The 21575-nt window shown below is 42.1% G+C and overlaps 1 protein-coding gene across 1 annotated transcript in view; it reads left to right on the forward strand.

Annotated features, from left to right (window-relative positions):
• The window catches only part of cubn (cubilin (intrinsic factor-cobalamin receptor)), a 374618-nt gene that overhangs the window by 140964 nt on the left and 212079 nt on the right, over window positions 1–21575 (forward strand). Inside the window, exons 29-30 of the mRNA XM_078200308.1 lie at window positions 17109–17290; window positions 20194–20368. Coding sequence (XP_078056434.1) covers window positions 17109–17290; window positions 20194–20368 — 357 coding nt within the window. The remainder of the gene's footprint in view (window positions 1–17108; window positions 17291–20193; window positions 20369–21575) is intronic.

A 21575-nucleotide genomic window follows, 5' to 3' on the forward strand; every position in this document is an offset into this window, starting at 1 on the left:
ACGGGGAGAACGTGCAGACTCCGCACAGACAGTGACCCAAGCTGGGAATCAAACCTGGGACCCTGGCGCTGTGAGGCAGCAGTGCTAACCACTGTGCCACCATGCCACCTCTTTTCTGATTTCTGATCCAGGGAGATTGATTTGGGCAGATTGTGAGCAGAGGTTACAGTGGAAAAAAGGATTTAGCTTTGGCGAAAGGGATAACCTAAGACATATGTTCAGGATTATCCAATCACATGTTAGTGGAAAAGCGGGAAGAAGTTGGAAGGAAGTACAGTTAGTTACACTATGTACTACTGTGATCAGGTAAGTAATTTATATTAAAACTTCTTGATGGGAGAAGTTTAAATGTACTCTCTGAACAAAAAATCTTCAGTGTAACCAACAATAGCAATTTGTATTTATTTGGATCTTTAATGTAACTAAGTGTCACAAGGTGTTTAACAGGAACAATTAAAAAATGGCAAACTTAATGATTGATTTGCAGTGGAAATGTTGTCAAAATAAAATTTATATTATTTTTGAACCCATAGATTCTTAAATCCTTTTGAAAATCACAGTCCAGCATCTGGTGTGGGCACAGTGAATCATTGCAGAATCATGCACTCCTACATCAGGCTATGTGTAAATTCACTTATACAACTGCAGTTCCCCAGCTACCACACCCAACAGCTTCCAGGAAACAGCAGAGCATGACTTTGGAGAGTGCCAGCAAAATCTCAGCAATAAAATCATTTGTCGATCGTTGGGAAAACTGTGAGAACTTAGGAAAAGCTTGATGCGGGGGGATACAGATGTACATTATGGCCACGTTAGCAAAAGCATTGCATTTGGAAATAACTGAGAGTAACAATTTAGCCCTTATCCAAATAAAGTCGCAACTAATTTGTAGTGATTGCAAAAATTGAGATGACTGGACCATTTCTCAATATGATTCATGTGAGTGTGGGGAGGAATGGCAAGAATAGAATTTACCCCACTGCACTTTTTATCCAATGTATAATCCACTGTTATTTATTGATTTCTCATGGATATCTGAGAATGAAAACTGAGAGTGATTAATTTGGGATTTTTTGTGACTGCACAACAAGTATTCAGTGGCAGTCACTGCCTGACAGAAAAATATTTGCAAGAATTTGGTCTAAGTGCCAAAGGCCCTCAGCTTTAATGAAACCAAAAGCAAATTAACTTAGTTAGCTTCCAAACAATTAGATGCACCAGAAAGGGTGGAATATTTGGATCAAATCTGTGCAGCAAATCAATCAACAACCAACATGCTGCCGATACACCAGAATGCAATTTTGAATTTGAATTTCTGAACTTTTTCAGTATAAAGTAACCTTTGTCACTATAATAACGTCCTTCAAAACTTTAATAAATGGAGATAACTGTTGTTGGTTCTGCATCAGTGGAAGTAGCTTAGGTTTTTCAACGCAAATCCGAGTATTCATTTGCATTGCTGAGCACATCATTGTTAGTTCAGCTGGATTAAGTTAAAATCTGTTATCAAACGTACTAAATTGACAACATTTGTTGAAATAACAAATCCTCGCTGTCTCAGTGTGCCCAGTGTTTCACCAGAGTGCCCGATGAAGTACATGAGTTGTTCCTTTATTTCACGGCTGTTTTGTTTGTTATTTGATCTCTTAGCAACCACACAGCAGCAGACATTATGGTAGACTTTCTGTTGGGGGCTCAGACGACACGCCAAATGGAAAGAAATGTGTAATTTCAGTAGTTTCTAAACTGACGGTCATTTCCCTGTCTGGTTAAAACCGGCTCATTCACTGCGTCATGAAAAGTTGGAAGCTGAGATAAGCTTCGCAACAGCGTTAACGACTGGGTCCCCTGCTGCACAGATTTCATTCAAATGTTCCACCCAATTGTTTGGAAGCTAACTGCGCTTATTGCTTTTTGTTTCATTTAGCTGAAGGCCTTTGTGATAAGTTACTTACACCAAATTCTTGCAAATATTTTGCTATTGAGCAGTGATTTCCACTGAATACTTGTTATGCTGTCACAAAAAAATCCAAAACTAGTCACTCTCAGTTTTCATTACCATGAGAAAAAAGCAGATAGGTCTTGTGTTTGCAGGTGTTAGCATTGAAAAAACATTCATGGCTTCCATGATTTCCTGCGACATGTGGGAGCTTCCTGAGATTTTGTTTTGTTTGTGTTTCCTACTGCTCTTGAATGAAATGATCGTTATATTTGTTTAGAAGTTTACCAAAATGTAAGAAGTGGCGCTATGGATTAGAGAGGCTTTTTCTCTTGATTAGAATGGATCATAACTTTTCGTAATGGTAACTTCTGTGGAATGTGCGCTCGGAGAGCTCTGAGGGACACTTATGATTGTCTGCTGTGCAATTGAATTTATACTAATTTTAAACATTGAAAGGTACAAGTGATTTTCAGTGGCCTTTGCACAGGTATCCTAGTTCCAAAAGCAGATTTAGTTTACAAAAGAAAAGCAAAATGCTGTGGATGCTGGAGGTCTGAAATTAAAAGAGAAAATGCTGGGAGTTCTCAGCAGCATCTGCGGAGAGAGAAACAGAGTTAATGGACTGGGTTTTACCATAGATTCTGGGATCCCATTGTCAGAACCACAACTGATGGAAGTTAGCCTGCCAGAACAATCTGCCTGGTAACTGGCTGCCTCTGAGTTCATCATCGTAATAAGGGTGGAAGTGGGCCAGCGGCATCGAGAGCCTGATCAGAGAGGGTCACCATTTCTAGATCCTTGGCAGCTCCATTGTGAAAGAAGAATGTTGTTGAGGCAGGCTAGAAAAACACGAGATCCCCTCAACATAGAGGCACCCTTGGGTATTCAAGAGGCGGCTGGATATAGCACTTGGGCGAATGGGAATCAAATGTTATGGGGAACAAACAGGATTAGGCTGTTGACGATCAGCCATGATCGTAATGAATGGTGGAGCAGGCTCGAAGGGCCAAATGGCCTCCTCCTGCTCCCATCTTCTATGTTTCTATGTTTCTAAGAGCCATTCATGAAATTAAAAACTGAGGGGGAATCAAAGCCAGTAAGGCCCCTTTGAAACAAGAGCCTGATCAGAGAGGGTCAATGTTTCCAGGTTCCAACGTTGGCAGCTCCATTGCGTAAGAAGAATGCTGTTGAGGCAGGCTGGAAAAGCATGAGGTCCCCTCAACATAGAGACACCCTTGGAGTCATTAATGAAATTAAAAACTGAGGGGGATCAAAGCCAGCAAGGCCACTTCGAAACAGAGGAGAAGCTCCCCCCCCAGAGGATTAGTTAGTGTGGCCTTCCATGACTGCAAGGAAAACAGGAAACAATATCGAGCCAAAGGTTATGGGCTGAAATAGTTGAATTCAGTGTTGGATCTGGGAGGCTGTAATTGAAAGATGGGGTGCTGTACCTCCAGCTTGCATTGGGCTTCTTGGAACACAGTAAGAAGTTTAACAACACCAGGTTAAAGTCCAACAGGTTTATTTGGTAGCAAAAGCCACACAAGCTTTCGGAGCCTTAAGCCCCTTCTTCAGGTGAGTGGGAATTCTGTTCACAAACAGGGCATATAAAGACACAAATTTACATTGAGTTTGTGTCTTTATATGCCCTGTTTGTGAACAGAATTCCCACTCACCTGAAGAAGGGGCTTAAGGCTCCGAAAGCTTGTGTGGCTTTTGCTACCAAATAAACCTGTTGGATTTTAACCTGGTGTTGTTGAACTTCTGACTGTGTTTACCCCAGTCCAACGCCGGCATCTCCACATCATGACTTCTTGGAACACTGCAGGAGGCCGAGATCTAGAATTTTCTTTGTAGGTTTTGATTTTCCTTTTATGTTCTCTCTCGCTCTTTTTGCTGTTCATCATTCTGCCAATCACACCTTCTCTCGACACATCTTTTATTTCTTTACTTGTCCCATTTGTTCTGAACCACCAACCGTTTTGTCATTTTATCGCTCCTGCCTTCAACCTGATCACAGACCTTTATTGTTCTTTTTCCCACCCTCCCCCCTTTCACTTGTCTAAAAACTATGGCAGTTTTCCCAGTTCTGATGCAAGGTCATCGAGCTGAAATGTTAACTGCTTTTCTCTCCACAGATTCTGTCTGACCTGCTGAGTATTTCCAGCATTTTTTGTTTTTGTTCCCAGCTTATTCCAGCAGTTCTACTGATGTAAGTTACAAAAAGCACAATGGGACAGTAGAAAGTAAATTATAATTTATATCTTAATTGGGGAGATTTTAGCCCAGGATCATTTCTTGGTAAAGTTAGAAACTGTCAACTGCAGAAGTATTTGCAGCCTTTTGGGCTGCCTGTGTTACATTTGCTCTAACATTAAGCTTTATAACATTATTTGAAATCTATTGCTTGTGAATTTTTTTATCTATAAGGGTGAGAGATTTTAGTGATGAGACTGAAGTGATTCCAATTTAGGGACCCAGTCTGCCCATTAAGAACTACCAGGTCAGCAGTAGCAGTGAGGTGTGAAGTAACACTCCCTATATTCTTTCCAAACAGTGGGGTGCACAGTAATGTGCAAGGCACTGCATTGCCTTGGGATTTTGTGCTCAATATCACAGTTTCTGAGCAGGATTTTTGATGGATACTTGAGGGGGCCAGGCCTGGAGGTGTAGAGGCTCAGAATCTCATTCTGCTGGCAGGCATGTTGTCTGCTGCCATCATTCCATGCATGAGCCACTTTCAAGAAGGCCAGGTCTGGGACAGAATAGATACCTGCCCACCAGCCACAGGTAGCCAAAGGAGGTAATTAAAGGTAAAGGCAAAATATTGTGGATGCTAGAATCTGAAACAAAGACAGAAAAATGCTGGAAAATCTCTGACAGCATCTGTGGAGAGAGAATACTCTCCACTCACATTGTTTTGTTTCTTAAAGACTTGATTAGTTGTAAGTATTCGCATTCCAACCATTATTCATGTAAATTGAGTTTGTGTCTTTATATGCTCTGTTTGTGAACAGAATTCCCACTCACCTGAAGAAGGGGCTTGCAGCTCCGAAAGCTTGTGTGGCTTTTGCTACCAAATAAACCTGTTGGACTTTAACCTGGTGTTGTTAAACTTCTTACTGTGTTTACCTCAGTCCAACGCCGGCATCTCCACATCATGAGAGAGAATAGAGCCAGTGTTTTGAGTCTGGATGACCCTTCATCGGCTCTGTAAGAGCTATAAGTAAACCATGCAGCCCCTCAAGCCTGCACCACCATTAAATATAATGATGGCTGATCTTGGACTTCAACCCCTCTTTCCCACCTGTTCCCCAGCCATATCCCTCGACCTGAGAGACATCAAAAAGTTATCTACCTCAACCTAAAATATATTCCATGATGGCACACACCCTTGGGGGTAGAGAATTCCGGGAACATTCCTTTCTTTGGCCGGAATCTTATCACCATTCACGTCAGTGGGATTTTCCCATCCCGTCCCAGTGAACGGGAGACTTGGCTGGCCATCAAAATTGTCCGACCTTGCTGCAAAGGTAGCGTGGCATGAATGGCCAGCAAGATCACCCCCTTTGTTTTTCAGTGACATGTATTTTTGTTCAACATTTTAAACCGTTTCTCAAAATGTATCCAACTGCGTGTTTACTGCCATACCTACTCGTTTAAGCTAGATATTTGACAAATGAAATTTTTTCAACATTTGTAAGCCAGACCTGCTGAGATTTTCCAGCGTTTTCTCTTTTGGTTTCAGATTCCAGCACCCGCAGTAATTTGCTTTTATGAAAGTTTTTCAATCCTTGATTTGTAGAAAGGCAGTTGCTCTCTTCAAAAAAAATCATTTTTTTTTTAACTAATTGGAAGCAGTTGATGTTAGAGTGGTTTGGAGGGACAATGATTCCACAAGGAATCAAAGCAAGAAAATGAGTCATTAGAAAATATGGAAGGAAATTACAGAGTCCTACACTGATAACTACTGGAAATAGCTCCCTTACTTTAACATGATTGATGAAATGACTCCAAAAATAACAGTGTAAGGATGACAAAGACTAGCCACAAAACGCACCACCAGTTTTCAGTTAGAAACGTAGAAAATAGAGCAGGAGTAGGCCCTTCGAGCTTGCTCCACCATTCATTATGACCATGGCTGATCATTCAACTCAGTAACCTAATCCCACCTTTCCCCCCATATACTTTGATCCCTTTAGCCCCAAGTGCTATAACTATCTCTTTCTTGAAAACAAACAATGTTTAGGCCTCAGCTACTTTCTGTGGTAGAGAATTCCACACATTCACCACACTCTGGATGAAGTTGTTCATTTTGAAATCATAATTCATGCTTAAATTGTTTTATGGATATAATGGTGAATTTTTTTCTTCCCGTTTTCTGCTAAATGTTGCGAGAGTACAGGAAACAGTGGAACAAAGATTGTTGTATGGGTTGGGGTGGAGAGGCAATGGAGAGAGGGCTAAAAAGGTGTTTTATGCATCTGAAGCCTATTTTGATACTTGCAGTGACATTCATGTTTCGAAGGTCCCAATGCAACATCCTACTGCTGGCAAGTTGTTGTGGGCTTTGATGTCAGTCTTTTAATTGACCACAACTTTACCCTTCGAGTAACTAGACAAGTAGCAGAATTTTCTTAAACAGCTGTTTTAATACAAGCTACAGCAAGCACGTCGGTAAGCTATAGTTCACATCCCTCTAGCTAGCCAGAGCGGCGTATCCCAAGATACAAAGGCAATTAAAGTTTTCAAAATCGATTACAAGTAATTAGCATAAACCAATTACAATCACTTTATGCTTGCTTCATTATAACATCCAATCAGCATGAAAACTTCATAGTACAGCTCGTTTCTGTATCTGTGGATCACTCCCATTTTCCAGTTACAGATAAGAACAAAGAACAGTACAGCACAGGAACAGGCCCTTCGGCCTTCCAAGCCTGCACCGATTGTGATGCCTGCCTAAACTAAAACCGTATGTACTTACGGAGTCCGTATCTTTCCATTCCCATCTATTCATGTATTCGTCTAGATGCCCCTTAAATGCCGCTATCGTACCTGCTCCCTCCACCTCCCTGGGCTGATGTCAGATGTCTGATTTATGTGCTTTGCCAGACTAATGGGCTTGGTGTCTGTCTGTGAAGGCTCTTATAAGAAGACCTTTGTTTTTCAGCCTGTGTGATTTTTAAACTTGTGTGACTATTAACCCTTTCAGATACTTGCAAAGGCATTCTTATTTCGAAGGTCCCAATGCAACATCCCTACTGCTGGCACTCCTCCACTTGGTCAGATGCTAGTCCTCATGAGAGGAACGTGAAGCAGGAGGGCCTGGTAGATACTTCAGCCTCATTAGCATTCAGGCACTGACTGTTATAATAACACAGAGACTCCAGAAAATGTGAGGAGATGTGAAGATCTGAATTAATGAATCTTCATGATAAGCTGTTTGGCACATGAGGGACAGAGCGTGCCCTATACACAACAAAGGGAAACATGGAAATTGTTAGATGAAAAATACCAGCACCCATCTAGAATTTTTTATTCGTTCTTGGGTTAAGTGTTGCTGACAAGACTGGCATTTATTGCCCTTCATTAATTATCCTTGAGACAGTTGTGGTGAGTCATCTTCTTGAACCAATGTGGTTCATGCATTGTAAGCACACACAGTGCTGTTAGAAAGGGAGTTTTAGGATTTTGACCCAATGCCAGTGAAGGAACAGCGATATCGTTCTAAGTCAGGTGTTCCCATTCACCTTTTTTCTTTTTCTTTTGAGGTGGTAGAGGTTGCAGGTTTGAAAGGTGCAGTTGAAGGAACCTAGGTGTGTTGCTGCTGTGCACCTTGTAGATGGTATATGTTGCTGTTATTGTGTGCAGGTGGCAGAGGGAGTGAATGTTTTGAGGTGGTGGGTGGATGGGGTGTTGATCAAGCCAACTGTTTTGTCCTTCGATGGTGTTGTGCTTCTTGCCTATTGTTGGATCTGCATTTATCCTGACAAGGGAGACTAAATCATCATATTCCTGAGTTGTGTGTTTGAATGGTGGATGCGCTTTGAGGAGTCAGGAGATCAGTTACTTACTACAAAATCCCAGTTTCTGATCTACTCTTGTAGTCACAGTATTTATGTAGGGTTACGTTTCTGGTCAGTTGTAACTCTCATGATGTTGATGTGTCGGGGGGGTTAGCGATGGTAATACCATTTTATGTCAAGGGAGATGTTAAGATTCTTTCTTTTTGGAGATAGTCATTGCCTGCCGCTTGTGGGATGTGAATGTTACTTGCCACTTATCAGTGGCATGCCTGAATGTTGTACAGATCTTGCTTCATCTGTTAACCAACTGTGTCAGTATATCAGGAGTTGACTTTGTACTGGATACATATCCATTTCTGACTTTATGATGGAAGGAAGGTCATTAATGAAGAAAGTGAAAATGGTTGGATCAAGGATGTTATCCTGAGGAACTCCTACAGGGTTGAAATTACTGGCCTCCAATAATCACAATCAACTTTGATTTGATTTGATTTATTATTGTCACATGTATTAACATATAGTGAAAAGTATTGTTTCTTGCGCACTATACAGACAAAGCATACCATTCATAAAGAAGGAAATGAGAAAGTGCGGAATATAGTGTTACAGTTATAACTAGGGTGTAGAGAAAGATCAACTTAATGCAAGGTAAGTCCATTCAAAAATCTTGACAGCAGCAGGGAAGGAGCTGTTCTTGAGTCGGCTGGTACATGACCTCAGACTTTTGTATCTTTTTCCCAACAGAAGAAGGTGTAAGAGAGACGTCCAGGGTGCGTGGGGTCCTTGATTATGCTGGCTGCTTTCCGAGGCAGCGGGAAGTATAGACAGAGTCAATGGATGGGAGGCTGGTTTACGTGATGGATTGGGCTACATTCACAACTTGTTATAGTTCCTTGCAGTCTTGGGCAGAACAGTAACCATACCAAGCTGTGATACAACCAGAAAGAGTGCATCTGTAAAAGTTGGTGAGAGTTATAGCTGACATGCCAAATTTTCTTAGTCTTCTGAGTACTTCCTTTTTTCTGAGATAAAAATAGAAATCTGGCAGCATCTGTGGAGAGAGACAGAGTTACTGTATTGAATTTAAATGATCCTTCTACAGAACTGAATAAAGGTAGAAATGTACAGAACACATAATTGGAAAGAGGGCAGAGGAGGTGGGGCCGATTAGAAGACCAGAGATAGGACAGGATAAAGGAGAGATGGACAACTTTGTCATGGACATAAGACAAAGGGGAGTGTTAATGATGCCATTAAGGGATGAAGGGTGCTAATAGTGGCAAAAGGTGAGATAGTAGAATGTGTTAATGGGATCAACTGAACAGCAAGGGTCAAGTGGCCAAGTGGGGAAGGGGTGGGGTTGTGATGGGTAGGTCAGTGAGCTGGAAAACAACTGACAACAAACTACAAAAGGTTGGAGGGGAATAAAGTTTAAAGTTTGTTTTATTAGTGTCACAAGTAGGCTTACATTAATACCGCAATGAAGTTACTGTGAAAATCCCCTAGTTGCCACACTCTGGCGTCTGTGCGGGTACACTGAGGGAGAATTTAGCATGGCCAATGCACCTAATCGGCACATCTTTCGGACTGTGGGAGGAAACCGGAGCACCTGGAGGAAACCCACGCAGGCGCAGGGAGAACGTGCAGACTCTGCACAGACAGTGACCAAGCTGGGAATCAAACCTGGGTTCCTGGCACTGTGAGGCAGCAGTGCTAACCACTGTGCCACTGTGCCACCCATAAGTTACTGTCTAAAGTTTTTGAACTCAATGCTAAGTCCAGAAGGTTGTAATGTGCCTAATCAGGAGATGAGGTGTTGTTCTTCCAGTTTGTCTTGGGCATCACTGGAGCATTGCAGCATTCCAAAGATGGACTTGTGGGCATGGGAGCAAAATGCTGAGTTGAAATGTCAAGCGACCGGAAGGTTGGGGTCATGCTTTCAGATGGAGCGGAAATATTCTGCAAAGTGGTCACCCAGCCTGCTTTTGGTCTCCCCAATGTAAAGGACACTTCATTGGCAGCAGTGAATACAGTAGACCAAATTGAAGGAGTGCAGATGAAATGTTGCTTCACATGAAAGGATTGTTGGGCCCTTTGACAGTGAGGAGGGAGGAAGTGAAAGGGGCAGATATTGCACCTTCTGCAATTGCAGGGAAAGGTGCCGTAGGAATGGGATGAAGGGTTTGGGGCAATGGAGGAATGGACCAGGGTGTAGTCCCTGTGGAATGTTGATGGGGGTTGAGGGGAAGACGTGTTTGATGGTGGCATCATGCTGGAGTTGGCGGAAATGATGGAGAATGATTATTTGAATGTAGAGGCTGATGGGGGGAAGAGTGGGGACAAGAAGGATTCTGTTATGGTTCTGGGAGGGAGAGTAAGGTGTGAAGGCAGAGGTGCGGGAGATGGGCTAGACATGGTTGCATGCCTTGTTGACCTCGGTGGGGTGGGGGGGAGGGGAGGGGGGGGTGGGAAACACCTCAGTTGAGAGAAAAGGCAGACATGTCAGAAGTGCTGTATTTGAAGGTGGCATCATCAGAACAGATGGGGTGCAGGTGGAGAGTCTGGGAGAATGGGATGGAGTCCTTATAAGGAGCAGGGTATGAGGAGCTGAAGTTGTGGTAGCTGTGGGTTTGTAATGAATATTAGTGCTCAGTCTATCATCTGAATCGGAGACAGAGAGGCCAAGGAACAGAAGTGTCAGAGGTAGATCATGTGAAAGTAAGAGAAGGATGGAAATCAGAAGCAAAATCAATAATTTTTTATAGGTCCAGATGGGAGTAGGAAGCAGTACCAATATAGTCATTGATATAATGGAAAAAGAGTTATGGGAGTGGGCCAGAGTAAGACTGAAACATACCCCACACAAAGGCAGGTTTAACTGGGATCCATGTGGATACCCATAGCCATACCTTTTATTTACAGGAAGTGAGATGAGTCAAAGGACATAACATGTTCAGTGAGGTGGAGGAGAGTGGTAGTGGATCAGGATTGTTTTTCTCGGTATAACGTCAATCAGTGGAGATCCCCCTCACTCCTTTAAGCTATACTCGATCAAATGCTGCCTTGATGTCAACTCACCTCATCTTTGGAATTCATCGCTTTTGTCCATGTTTGGACCTAGGCAGCTATGAGACCTGGAGTTGAGTCAACCTAGTAGGACCCAAACTAAGCATTGATGAACAGGATTTGCAGAGTAAGTGCTGCTTGATAGTGCTGCCATCACTTTGCTGATGATTGCAAACTGACTGATTTACAGGTAACTTTCACGTTGTTGGGTAGAATCCTGTGTTGCAACTGTACTGGAACAGCATGGCTAAAGGTATGGCTAGTTCTAAAATGCTAACCTCAGTTGTTGGCAAAATTCTAGAATCCATCGTTAAGGATGAGATTTCTAAATTCTTGGAAGTGCAGGGTCGGATTAAGACAAGTCAGCATGGATTTAGTAAGGGGAGGTCGTGCCTGACAAACCTGTTAGAGTTCTTTGAAGAGATAACAAATAGGTTAGACCAAGGAGAGCCAATGGATGTTATCTATCTTGACTTCCAAAAGGCCTTTGACAAGGTGCCTCACGGGAGACTGCTGAGTAAAATAAGGGCCCATGGTATTCGAGGCAAGGTACTAACATGGATTGACGATTGGCTGTCAGACAGAAGGCAGAGAGTTGGGATAAAAGGTTCTTTCTCAGAATGGCAACCGGTGACAAGTGGTGTCCCGCAGGGTTCAGTGTTGGGGCCACAGCTGTTCTCTTTATATATTAACGATCTAGATGACGGGACTGGGAGCATTCTGGCCAAGTTTGCCGATGATACAAAGATAGGTGGAGGGGCAGGTAGTATTGAGGAGGTGGGGAGGCTGCAGAAAGATTTAGACAGTTTAGGAGAGTGGTCCAAGAAGTGGCTGATGAAATTCAACGTGGGCAAGTGCGAGGTCGTACACTTTGGAAAAAAGAATAGAGGCATGGACTATTTTCTAAACGGTGACAAAATTCATAATGCTAAAGTGCAAAGGGACTTGGGAGTCCTAGTCCAGGATTCTCTAAAGGTAAACTTGCAGGTTGAGTCCGTAATTAGGAAAGCAAATGTAATGTTGTCATTTATCTCAAGAGGCTTGGAATACAAAAGCAGGGATGTACTTCTGAGGCTTTATAAAGCACTGGTTAGGCCCCATTTGGAGTACTGTGAGCAATTTTGGGCCCCACACCTCAGGAAGGACATACTGGCACTGGAGCGGGTCCAGCGGAGATTCACACGGATGATCCCAGGAATGGTAGGCCTGACATACGATGAACGTCTGAGGATCGTGGGATTATATTCATTGGAGTTTAGGAGGTTGAGGGAAGATCTGATAGAAACTTACAAGATAATGAACGGCTTAGATAGGATGGACGTAGGGAAGTTGTTTCCATTAACAGGGGAGACTAGGATGCGGGGGCACAGCCTTAGAATAAAAGGGAGTCACTTTAGAACAGAGATGAGGAGAAATTTCTTCAGCCAGAGAGTGGTGGGTCTGTGGAATTCATTGCCACAGAGGGCTGTGGAGGCCGAGACGTTGAGCGTCTTCAAGACAGAAATTGATAAATTCTTGATTTCTCGAGGAATTAAGGGCTATGGGGAGAGAGCGGGTAAATGGAGTTGAAATCAACCATGATTGAATGGTGGAGTGGACTCGATGGGCCGAATGGCCTTACTTCCGCTCCTATGTCTTATGGTCTTATGGTCTTATAGTCTTTCGAACTACAGCCTGTATTTTGCTACAGCGTATAGTCTTTGCTGTATCAAGTGCCTTCCGTTGTTTCTACCGTTCTGTTGGCTCATGATGGAGCAATAATGAATTGCTAAAGACCTTAATCAACCCCAATCAATTACTCTACAACAGACCCAGATGTGAAGTCAGGAAGACTTTAGTCAGAATTTTACCGCCACGCCCGCCCAGGAATCGGCTCAAAGAATGCAATTTTCCGTTGGCCTCAGGTGGGATTTTACGAGCCTCACCCGAGCGAGGTCGTAAAATACCAGCCATTGTGTGGCGAAAGACTTTGAGAACCATAGATTCAAAATCCGCTGTTGCTTCCACACCTTCCCATAGTAACCCTATGTAGTTTCACAAAATTCCTCATATACTGTTTGCCAAAGTATTACTTTCTGATAAATTTCAAAATGTAAGATCAAAATGCGGAAATGCCATAACTGCAAAAGGAAAATAACATTACTTAAGATATGTTTGAGCAAAATGATACTTCAAATTCCTTGACTTTACCCTAATTTACTATCTTGAAACTCAAGCTTTCAGTGTGTTTCCAACTTGTGTCGAAACAGCCCTCCCATCATCTTAACATGTCTAAATAAAATAAATGAAGGCGTCTCCTTGCCCTTTGACAGTTGAGATTAGTTCAGCCAAGATGCAGTGGTTTCACTTTGCGCTTTTGGAATAGTAAGAATATCTCCCAAGCTTGTGTCAGGATGAGGATATCACTTTGAAGCTAAAGGAACCTATCATCAGTCAGCAACTTGAGAACCCTGATGATTTCAGCATTCAGGACTATGTTTAACAGGACATTTTTACTGACAATTCTCCTCTAGAAACATTAATAATAAACTTTCCAGAACTTGGATCTCTTTCTGTGCCTTACTGGTATGCTGCTGTGAGACCACTAACCCTAGACTGGAACGATAAACATGAGAGAGGAGAATGAGATTTATGATGATCTATTATTCATTTGACCTCGAGCACAGATTTTTCAACTTATTTACAACTTGTAAAAGGAAAGGACAACTATTTTCCATCAGACCCTGGACTGTTAGAATGTAAGACTGTTAGAAGGTGACAACTTTGTATCGGATGTAATGTGACCAATGGGAACAAGATGTAAGGGTCAGCTGACCCAGTAAACCATGGAACCAATTACAGAGTGATGTAATAGTCAGCTGACCAACTGATTCACTATAAATAAGGAACTATGTAGAATTGTGGGGAGTTTGGAGTGGCCCAGGGCGAGGCCCCAAGTTTGGAGTAATGATGTTTCTTTATTCAACCCTTTCTTTGATTTATAAGTTGAAGTAAATTTTGTTGTATTTTCATTAGCTGCATTTTAAAGAGTTCCTTCTGTAGAAACATGGACTACTTTAGAAAATGAGCATGATGGAGACTCATTCATGTGAATATGTTTGAACACATGCATGAACCTGCTCAAACATGCATATGAGTGAGGACACTGGATAAAAGCAAATTACTGCGGATGCAGGTGACATCCTGCTGTTTGGCCATTAACATCTTTTATTCTCTCTGTGGACTGCCATTAGCAGCCTTTCCCCTTGTTTTTGTGGCTATGACTCATCTTTCATTCCCTCACCCTACAGTATAAATATCTCCCACTTTCTATGCCTTTTAGCTTTGGCAAAGGGTCATCTGTACTTGAAACGTCAGCTCTTTTCTCCCCTTACAGATGCTGCCCGACCTGCTGAGATTTTCTAGCATTTTCTCGTTTGATGTGAGTAAGGATATGTTCTGCATGGTTGTAGGTAAAAGCCTGAATATATGTACCTACACGTGCAATCTTTTCTGTATATAGGTTCGTATGTGCGTGAGTAAGCATGTGCAGTAAGTAGGCAGTTCAGAGATAGCCTCAGAGGCTGGTGAGTACCATTGCAGGCTGGTTTCTCTGGGTTCTCTGAGACATTGGTCGAGTTGTATAAAATGTTGTTAGATCCTCTAGCCCTCACCTCCCCTCAACCTCTCTCACTTACCCTCCTTGCCCCCACAAACCTGCATGCTACCTCCATGCCCCTTATACATCCCCATGCCACCTCCATAGCCACTCACCCAGTATCCACCAAGCAAAATCCTCAAGAATCATGTGGAGATGAAAAGAAAAGAAACTTCTAACAATCTAAGAGAGCTCTTACTCGTACACAATTGATACCAAAAAAAATCTCCTCTTCATGAAACCTAATCAAAAAGTTTAATTTCTCTCAGTCAATCTGTTGTAAAAACAAATAAACATCTTTCACAAACTGAGAGCGAATTCTTTAATAGCCTTTTAACACTGTTGATCAAAATTTCATCTCAGTAACCCCCTGCCCCACTCATTCACTGGGATTAATGGTTTTAAAGCTTGTGAAACTCAGCCAAACATTCATAATTGGCTCAGTTGTAATAAAAGCCCTTGCAAAATGTCAACGATTAAGCTTATTGAAATTGCACGAACAGCTGGCTAATATTTTGCTCTAAGTTATACCAGGTGTTCTATAAATCAATGCATTCCAACAGTGAGTGCTTGTTTTTACATTACCTGACAGCTGCAGCCTGTTTTATTTTATTCATTTTTTACAAAGGGTCCAGGGTGAAGATCAGAATCTGTTTAGTCAGGCTGGTACGGTTAAATCTGACCTTTAATTTCTCAGTGGGTTTACAAGTGTCACTACCCTCAAAGTAGGATTTTGTTTTGCCAAATAAACACGCTAACAAACTTTCATACCTGACCAAGGAGGTTCCTGAAGAATGATGAGCATATTTCCTTTCAATGATTGAAGAAGACAAAGACAATTTTTAAAAAAACAGCAAATGCAGTTTGTATGGAAATGTATGCATACAGGCAGTTGTCTTTTTTATCCATTCATGGAATGTGTGCGTCACTGGCTAGGCTGGCATGTATTTCCCTTGAGAAGGCACTGGTGAGCTACCTTCTTGAACTGCTGCAGTCCACAGTGCTGTTAGAGAGGGAATTCCAGGATTTTGACCCAGTGACAGTGAAGGAATGGCGATATATTTCCAAGTCAGCATGGCATGTGGTTTGGAGGAGAACTTCCGTGTTTATAGTGCACCTATATGTCTGCTGCCATTGTCCCTCTGGAAGGTAGTGGTAATGGATTTGGAAGGTGCTGTCCAGGGAGCCTTGGTGACTTCCTGCAATGCATCTTGCAGATGGTACACACTGTGGCCATTGTGCATTGATAGGGAAAGGAATCAATGTTCGTATATGGGGTGCCAATCAAGCGGACTGCTTTATCCTGGATGGTGTCAAGATTTTTGAGGTTTTTTGGGCTGTACTCATCCAGTCAAGTTGGCAGTATTCTTTCACACTTCTGACTTGTATTGTGGATAGTGGACAGATTATGGGGAGTCATGAGGCGAGATACTTGCCGCAGGATTCCTAGCCTCTAACTTGCTCCTATAGCCAAGGTATTTGTATGGCTAGTTCAGTTTCTCATCAGTGGTAACTGCCAGGATTCAGTGGGGGATTCCGTGATGGCCATTGAATGTCAAGGAAAAATGTTAGATTCTTTCTGGTTGGAGAAGATCATTGACTGGCACTAGCATGAATGTTACTTCCTCTTGTCATCCCAAGCCTGGATATTGTCCAGGTCTTGTTGCATTTGATCATGAACTGTTTCAGTATCTGGTGCTGAGTATTGTGAGATCATCAGTGAACTTCCCCACTTCTGATCTTATAATGGAAGGAAGGTCATTAACGAAACAGCTGAAGCTGATTGGGCCTAGGACACCACCCTGAGGAACTCCTGCAGTGATGTCCTGGAAGTGAGCTGATTGATCTCCAACAATCACAATCATCTCCCTTTGTGCCAGATATGACTCCAGGCAGTGGAGAGTTTTCCCCCAATTCCCATTGACTCCAGTTTGGCGGGGGCCCCTTGATGCTGCCTTGGTGTCACAGGCAGTCACTCTCACCTTGCAGCACTTGAACTGCATTCAGAGTTGGTTCATTGACACCTGATGATTAAGAGGAACCACCGATAGTCAATAAGGAATTGATGTCCTTGCCTCCACCACCCCATTCATATTTTTTCCTCCGTCTACTTAGTGGCCCATGGATAAATTTATGCATCATGCCATTCATCTGATAGTACAGGCAGCTATAAATGAGATGCTTCAAGTTGTAAGGTGCAAAATGTATATTGCCAGAAGGAAACGTTGAGCACATTGCTCATCCATTTTCAATCTTATGCTGACACCGTCACTTCTTGATCTTTTTAACTGTCCTCAATGGATCATCTACCTGCTCCATCACCACTTTGTGCAAATTATTATTGTCAGATTGGCTCGAATCTGCAGCCTCTACAGTAACAAGGTGCATGATTATTTTATCCTTTGTATTCATCATATTTTATTTTATTTTCCAGGATGTGGTGGAGAATTGCTTGGGTCTAAAGGAGGATTCAGTAGCCCAGGCTTTCCAAACAGGTATCCCCATAATCGGGAATGTATCTGGTTCATTCAAGGAGATTTTGGCAGCAGTATTGAGCTCACTGTCGATGAGTTTGATGTGGAATATCACCCAACATGCAATTTTGACGTCCTGGAGGTATTAAGCTCGAAATTCAAAAAATGTATTTTTCAGAAATTAGATCTCATACTTCTTCTTTAATGTGACAATTGGGAGAATTACCAGTAGACTTCCTTTAATCAGTAATTGTTCTACTTTGAGCTGCAGTTAAAGTAGGGAAGGCGATGGCATAGTGGCAGCCTCTAGACAGGGAACCAGAGTAAAGCTCTGGACACCTGGGATCAAATCCTGCCATTGCAGATGACAAAATTTGGATCCAATACAAATCTGGACTTTAAGTCTAACAATGACCATGAAACCATTATCAATTGTTGTAAAACCCGTCTGGTTCACTAATATTCTTTAGGGAAGGAAATCTGCCATCCCCACCTGGCCTGGCCTACATGTGACTCCAGATCCACAGCAATGTGGCTGACTCTTAACTGCCCTCTGAAATGGCCTAGCAAACCAAGAGCAATTAGGGATGGGCAATAAATGCTGGCTCAGCCAATGACACTCACATCCCATGAATGAACAGAAAAAAAACAATTTGAATAAAATGTAAAAGGTTGAAACTGATTTGATTTTAGGATACACCAATACTTGTATCTGACAAGAGCTGCTAGATCCTGAATGAATGACTGTATGTTATCCCTTCTGTATACTACACTGCTGCCTCGGATGGCAGTTCTGGCATTAGCAGTAGCCATGTAAGTAAAAAGAGTGTAACTTACTGTTACTGCTACTTACTGTTAGCTGCCAGGGAAGCAAAAAGTATGCTGTGGGGAACTAAAAGCTATGATAGTGACTTTTTTCCCCAGTACTTCTTTGGAAGCATTAGTGATGATAGAAACAAATTAAAACGTCCCTCTACATCAGCGTTGGCTGCCTTTGTTTTGGGCTACAGTCATTCAGCCCATCCATATAATCCAGCAATGTAGTTTTCACATTGTTGACCTATTTGGATCTCCCTCTCCCAACTGGAGCAGGAGTGGGCCAGAAACTGAAAGCTGCACAATGTAACTTTTAAATAACTGCAGCTACTGTTTATGAGATCCTCCTTTCAAGCACTAGAAGGCTCAGCATGTTGCAGAACCCCTTTAAGCAAATATAAAGAGGGCACTGTTTCAATTATTCTATTTGTTAGCAGAGTGTATCTTTATGTACCAGCCAATATATTAGTTTTCACAGCTTCACGTCATAGTAGAGTTACAAATTGAACGTCTAAATTGAACTTCAGAATTCCATGTCTATTAGGGATGAAGGGCTTTTCATGACATAGGCAAGATGTGGCCATGTACACCCTGAGGACAACCATTATTCTAATTTCAAAGAAAAGCAGAGAGGGGTTATGTCTTTGATTTTTAACAATGGAGATCTGAGTTCAAATACAGCCCAAACTAACGGGATGAAGGCTTTGCCTTCTATTAGCTGTATAAAACCAACGCAAATTCAATTTATATTTGAATGAGGCTCCTATTGTCATCATTTACCACAAGTCAGCAGCCACTCAGCCAAGTCATAAGGATGTGTCAATGGAATGGAAAAATCATACAGCAATGTAAGGGTTACTATCCTGTAGTTAGAATTAAGACAATAAGCATCTAATCACTACTGAGGCTGATCTTTGACTGTCGGTTACTACCACTTTGTTTCTAATCAGAAAACCTGGCTGAAGGGAGAAAATAGCCTATCTAATTCATTAGTCAGTGGATTGAAGATGTAAAATAGATTAGCATCTTTACAAGATGCATCTCTAATATTCTGAGTAGTAGAATATACATGTTCTGCATTACTACGTTAGTGTTTCAAATAAATTCACTCCCGAGGCCTCAGCATTGTATGAAATCAATTTGTTTTATTTAAGAGGCTTTTCATTCTTACTAAAAAACCAGAGGAACAAAGTAACTAAAAAGGTCAATCTGATAATAGATTGTACATCTGCAGCACTTCAATTTTCAAGCAGCAATTATAATTTACCCAAAATTGGCAAAACTAATTTTCGAAAATAAAAAATGGCTGGTCTGATTTCATGAAAAGTGTTCAGAAAGAGACTGGGTATACCGTGCAATGTGAGGCATAGAAGCATGTGCTTGAGCGAGACAATGGAGTATGTCGGCAGAACAAGAGAGAAATTAGTGGGAATGGAGGTGGCACTAACATACTACAAAACATACCTCCAAGTTCAACAAATTCTGATGAAGCATCACACCCAAATGATTAACCTTTTGTTCTGCAACATGCAATTGCAGCATTTTGTTTTTGATTCAGATTTATAATGTTCTGGCTTTTCTTTCTCTTTTGCTGCCTGATTTCCATCATCATGGCTTATTTTCCACTGAGTGCTTCCAAAGCAAGTAGCTTGTTGTGTTTAGTATTTTTTGGTTTCGCTGTAGATTTTCCTCAGTTTTTTTATTTTTCCCTAATGGGCATGCAACTATATTTTTACTCAAAGCATTTTTTCCACTCTCATGTGCCAGGCCTATAAAATGGATTAAGTATTGCTCAGAAGTTTGGAATGCTGACTTTAACATTAGAATCAATGGAGCTAATAAAGCAGAAAGCAGTAGAAGCCAGACTAAATCCACAGGCTTTATGCAGATGTCCTTGGGTCTAAGCTTTAAATAATGCCCATTCATTTAAACACAGAATCTCTTCATTTCACTTCTATGAGTAGTTGCCCATGTAGATTATCTGTCCAGCAACAAAGTCACCTAGAAATAGTTGGAAATGGTGTTCACAGTACAAAAATCTGGTGCCACACAACTTTACTTAATTGAATGCCAAATGTCAAAACTTAATTTGTTCTGGAGGTTTTTTAAGAAAAAATTATTTTCCCACATTGACCAAGATTTATTTTGCTTAAGTAACTACAACTACAGAGGAACTGCCTCAGTCGCAAAGAATTTGAATATATTGATGTATCTTTTTGTGTTGTTCAGGTGTATGGTGGCCCAGACATTACTTCTGTACGGTTGGCCCAATTGTGTACCAGCCGCCCACCAAACAACGCACTAGTGGTCTCCAGCACTGGACACTATATGACGGTCCGATTTAAGACAAATTCAAATGGCAATGCAAGAGGCTTTAATGCTACCTGGCAGCAGAGGGCGGGAGGTAAGTGTGAATAACGGGTCTAGAAAGAGCCAAAGCTACTATTTATGAATTTGGAACTAGTTAATATTGTTACAGACAGGAGAGGGGTTCATTTAAACAGCCCTCATTTCTCCTCTCACTACCCATCCTCAAACAGAAAGATATTTTTGATTTTTATTTCCCCTCTTTATGGTGGCATATTTCCCCAACTTTTAAACCCAATCCTCTCTGAATAGCTTGCACAGCAACTCAAGATAAGATCAAATGTAATGGTTGGTTTATTACACATACACAAAACATGGGAAGGGGTTTTGCAACCTCTGCCCCTTTTTGCACTCACCCAGTAAAACAGGGATAATGGAAAGGAAGAGGTACAGAGACAGACCACAATAAAAAATACAAGTTATGTCTTTACACGAGTCCAGAATTGAAAGCCTAAGGGAGTGTTTCCTCGGAGGATAGGTTGGTTGACTGTCGCAGGGCGATCTGTCTTTCCAGAAGTGAAACTTCTGTGACGGGAGAAGGCACAAAGTGTTGAAATAGTCTTGAAGGCACCAGCCCCATGTTCCAGAAATTCACAGTATCAATGCAATTGTACCTGGACAGAGCTCTTTTTCTTTGATAGCTGTTATATGGCAAGATGGTAGACAGTGACAGGCTGTTTGCCTGGAGTTACTGTTCTCTTCAGAGGTCAAACAGTGACTGATTATAAGATCCAACAGCTTATAATTAAAGGAATTCAGACAGCTCAAGTCCCGGTCATGTGACAGTGTGATTTTGGGTTCACTATTGAGGCCTCTGGTTAAAACCCATTGTATTTGGGAGCAGGCACTTACACCTGATTTGTGCCCTCCCCCCCCCACCACCCATATTAGACTGTCCATTCATGTCCGCATGAGAACACGCTGATGTGAATCGCAACAGGTCCCCCATGACATGCACCTTGTGAACAGATCCTGCCAGACTCACACAGGCGGGTAAGTGCCTGGGGGAGTTGGGATGTGGAAGAGGATCATGTCTGGATAGTACCCTGGCATTGAGCCCAGCACTGCTCAGGCAGTGCCAGTGGGCTGTAACCAGGCAGCGCTGAGGCGGTGAGGTTTTGTGTCCATGGGAATCAGTGTCCACGAGGGAAGGGTTCCATGGGGTGGGGGTGGGGTGGGGGGTTCCATGGAGTGTTCCTTTTTTTAACATTTAGCCTTTAAAAAACCTAAGTTGCTGGCAGGGT

Source organism: Mustelus asterias, chromosome 2, assembly GCF_964213995.1.
Source record: "Mustelus asterias chromosome 2, sMusAst1.hap1.1, whole genome shotgun sequence".
Classification (NCBI taxonomy): Eukaryota; Metazoa; Chordata; class Chondrichthyes; order Carcharhiniformes; family Triakidae; genus Mustelus; species Mustelus asterias.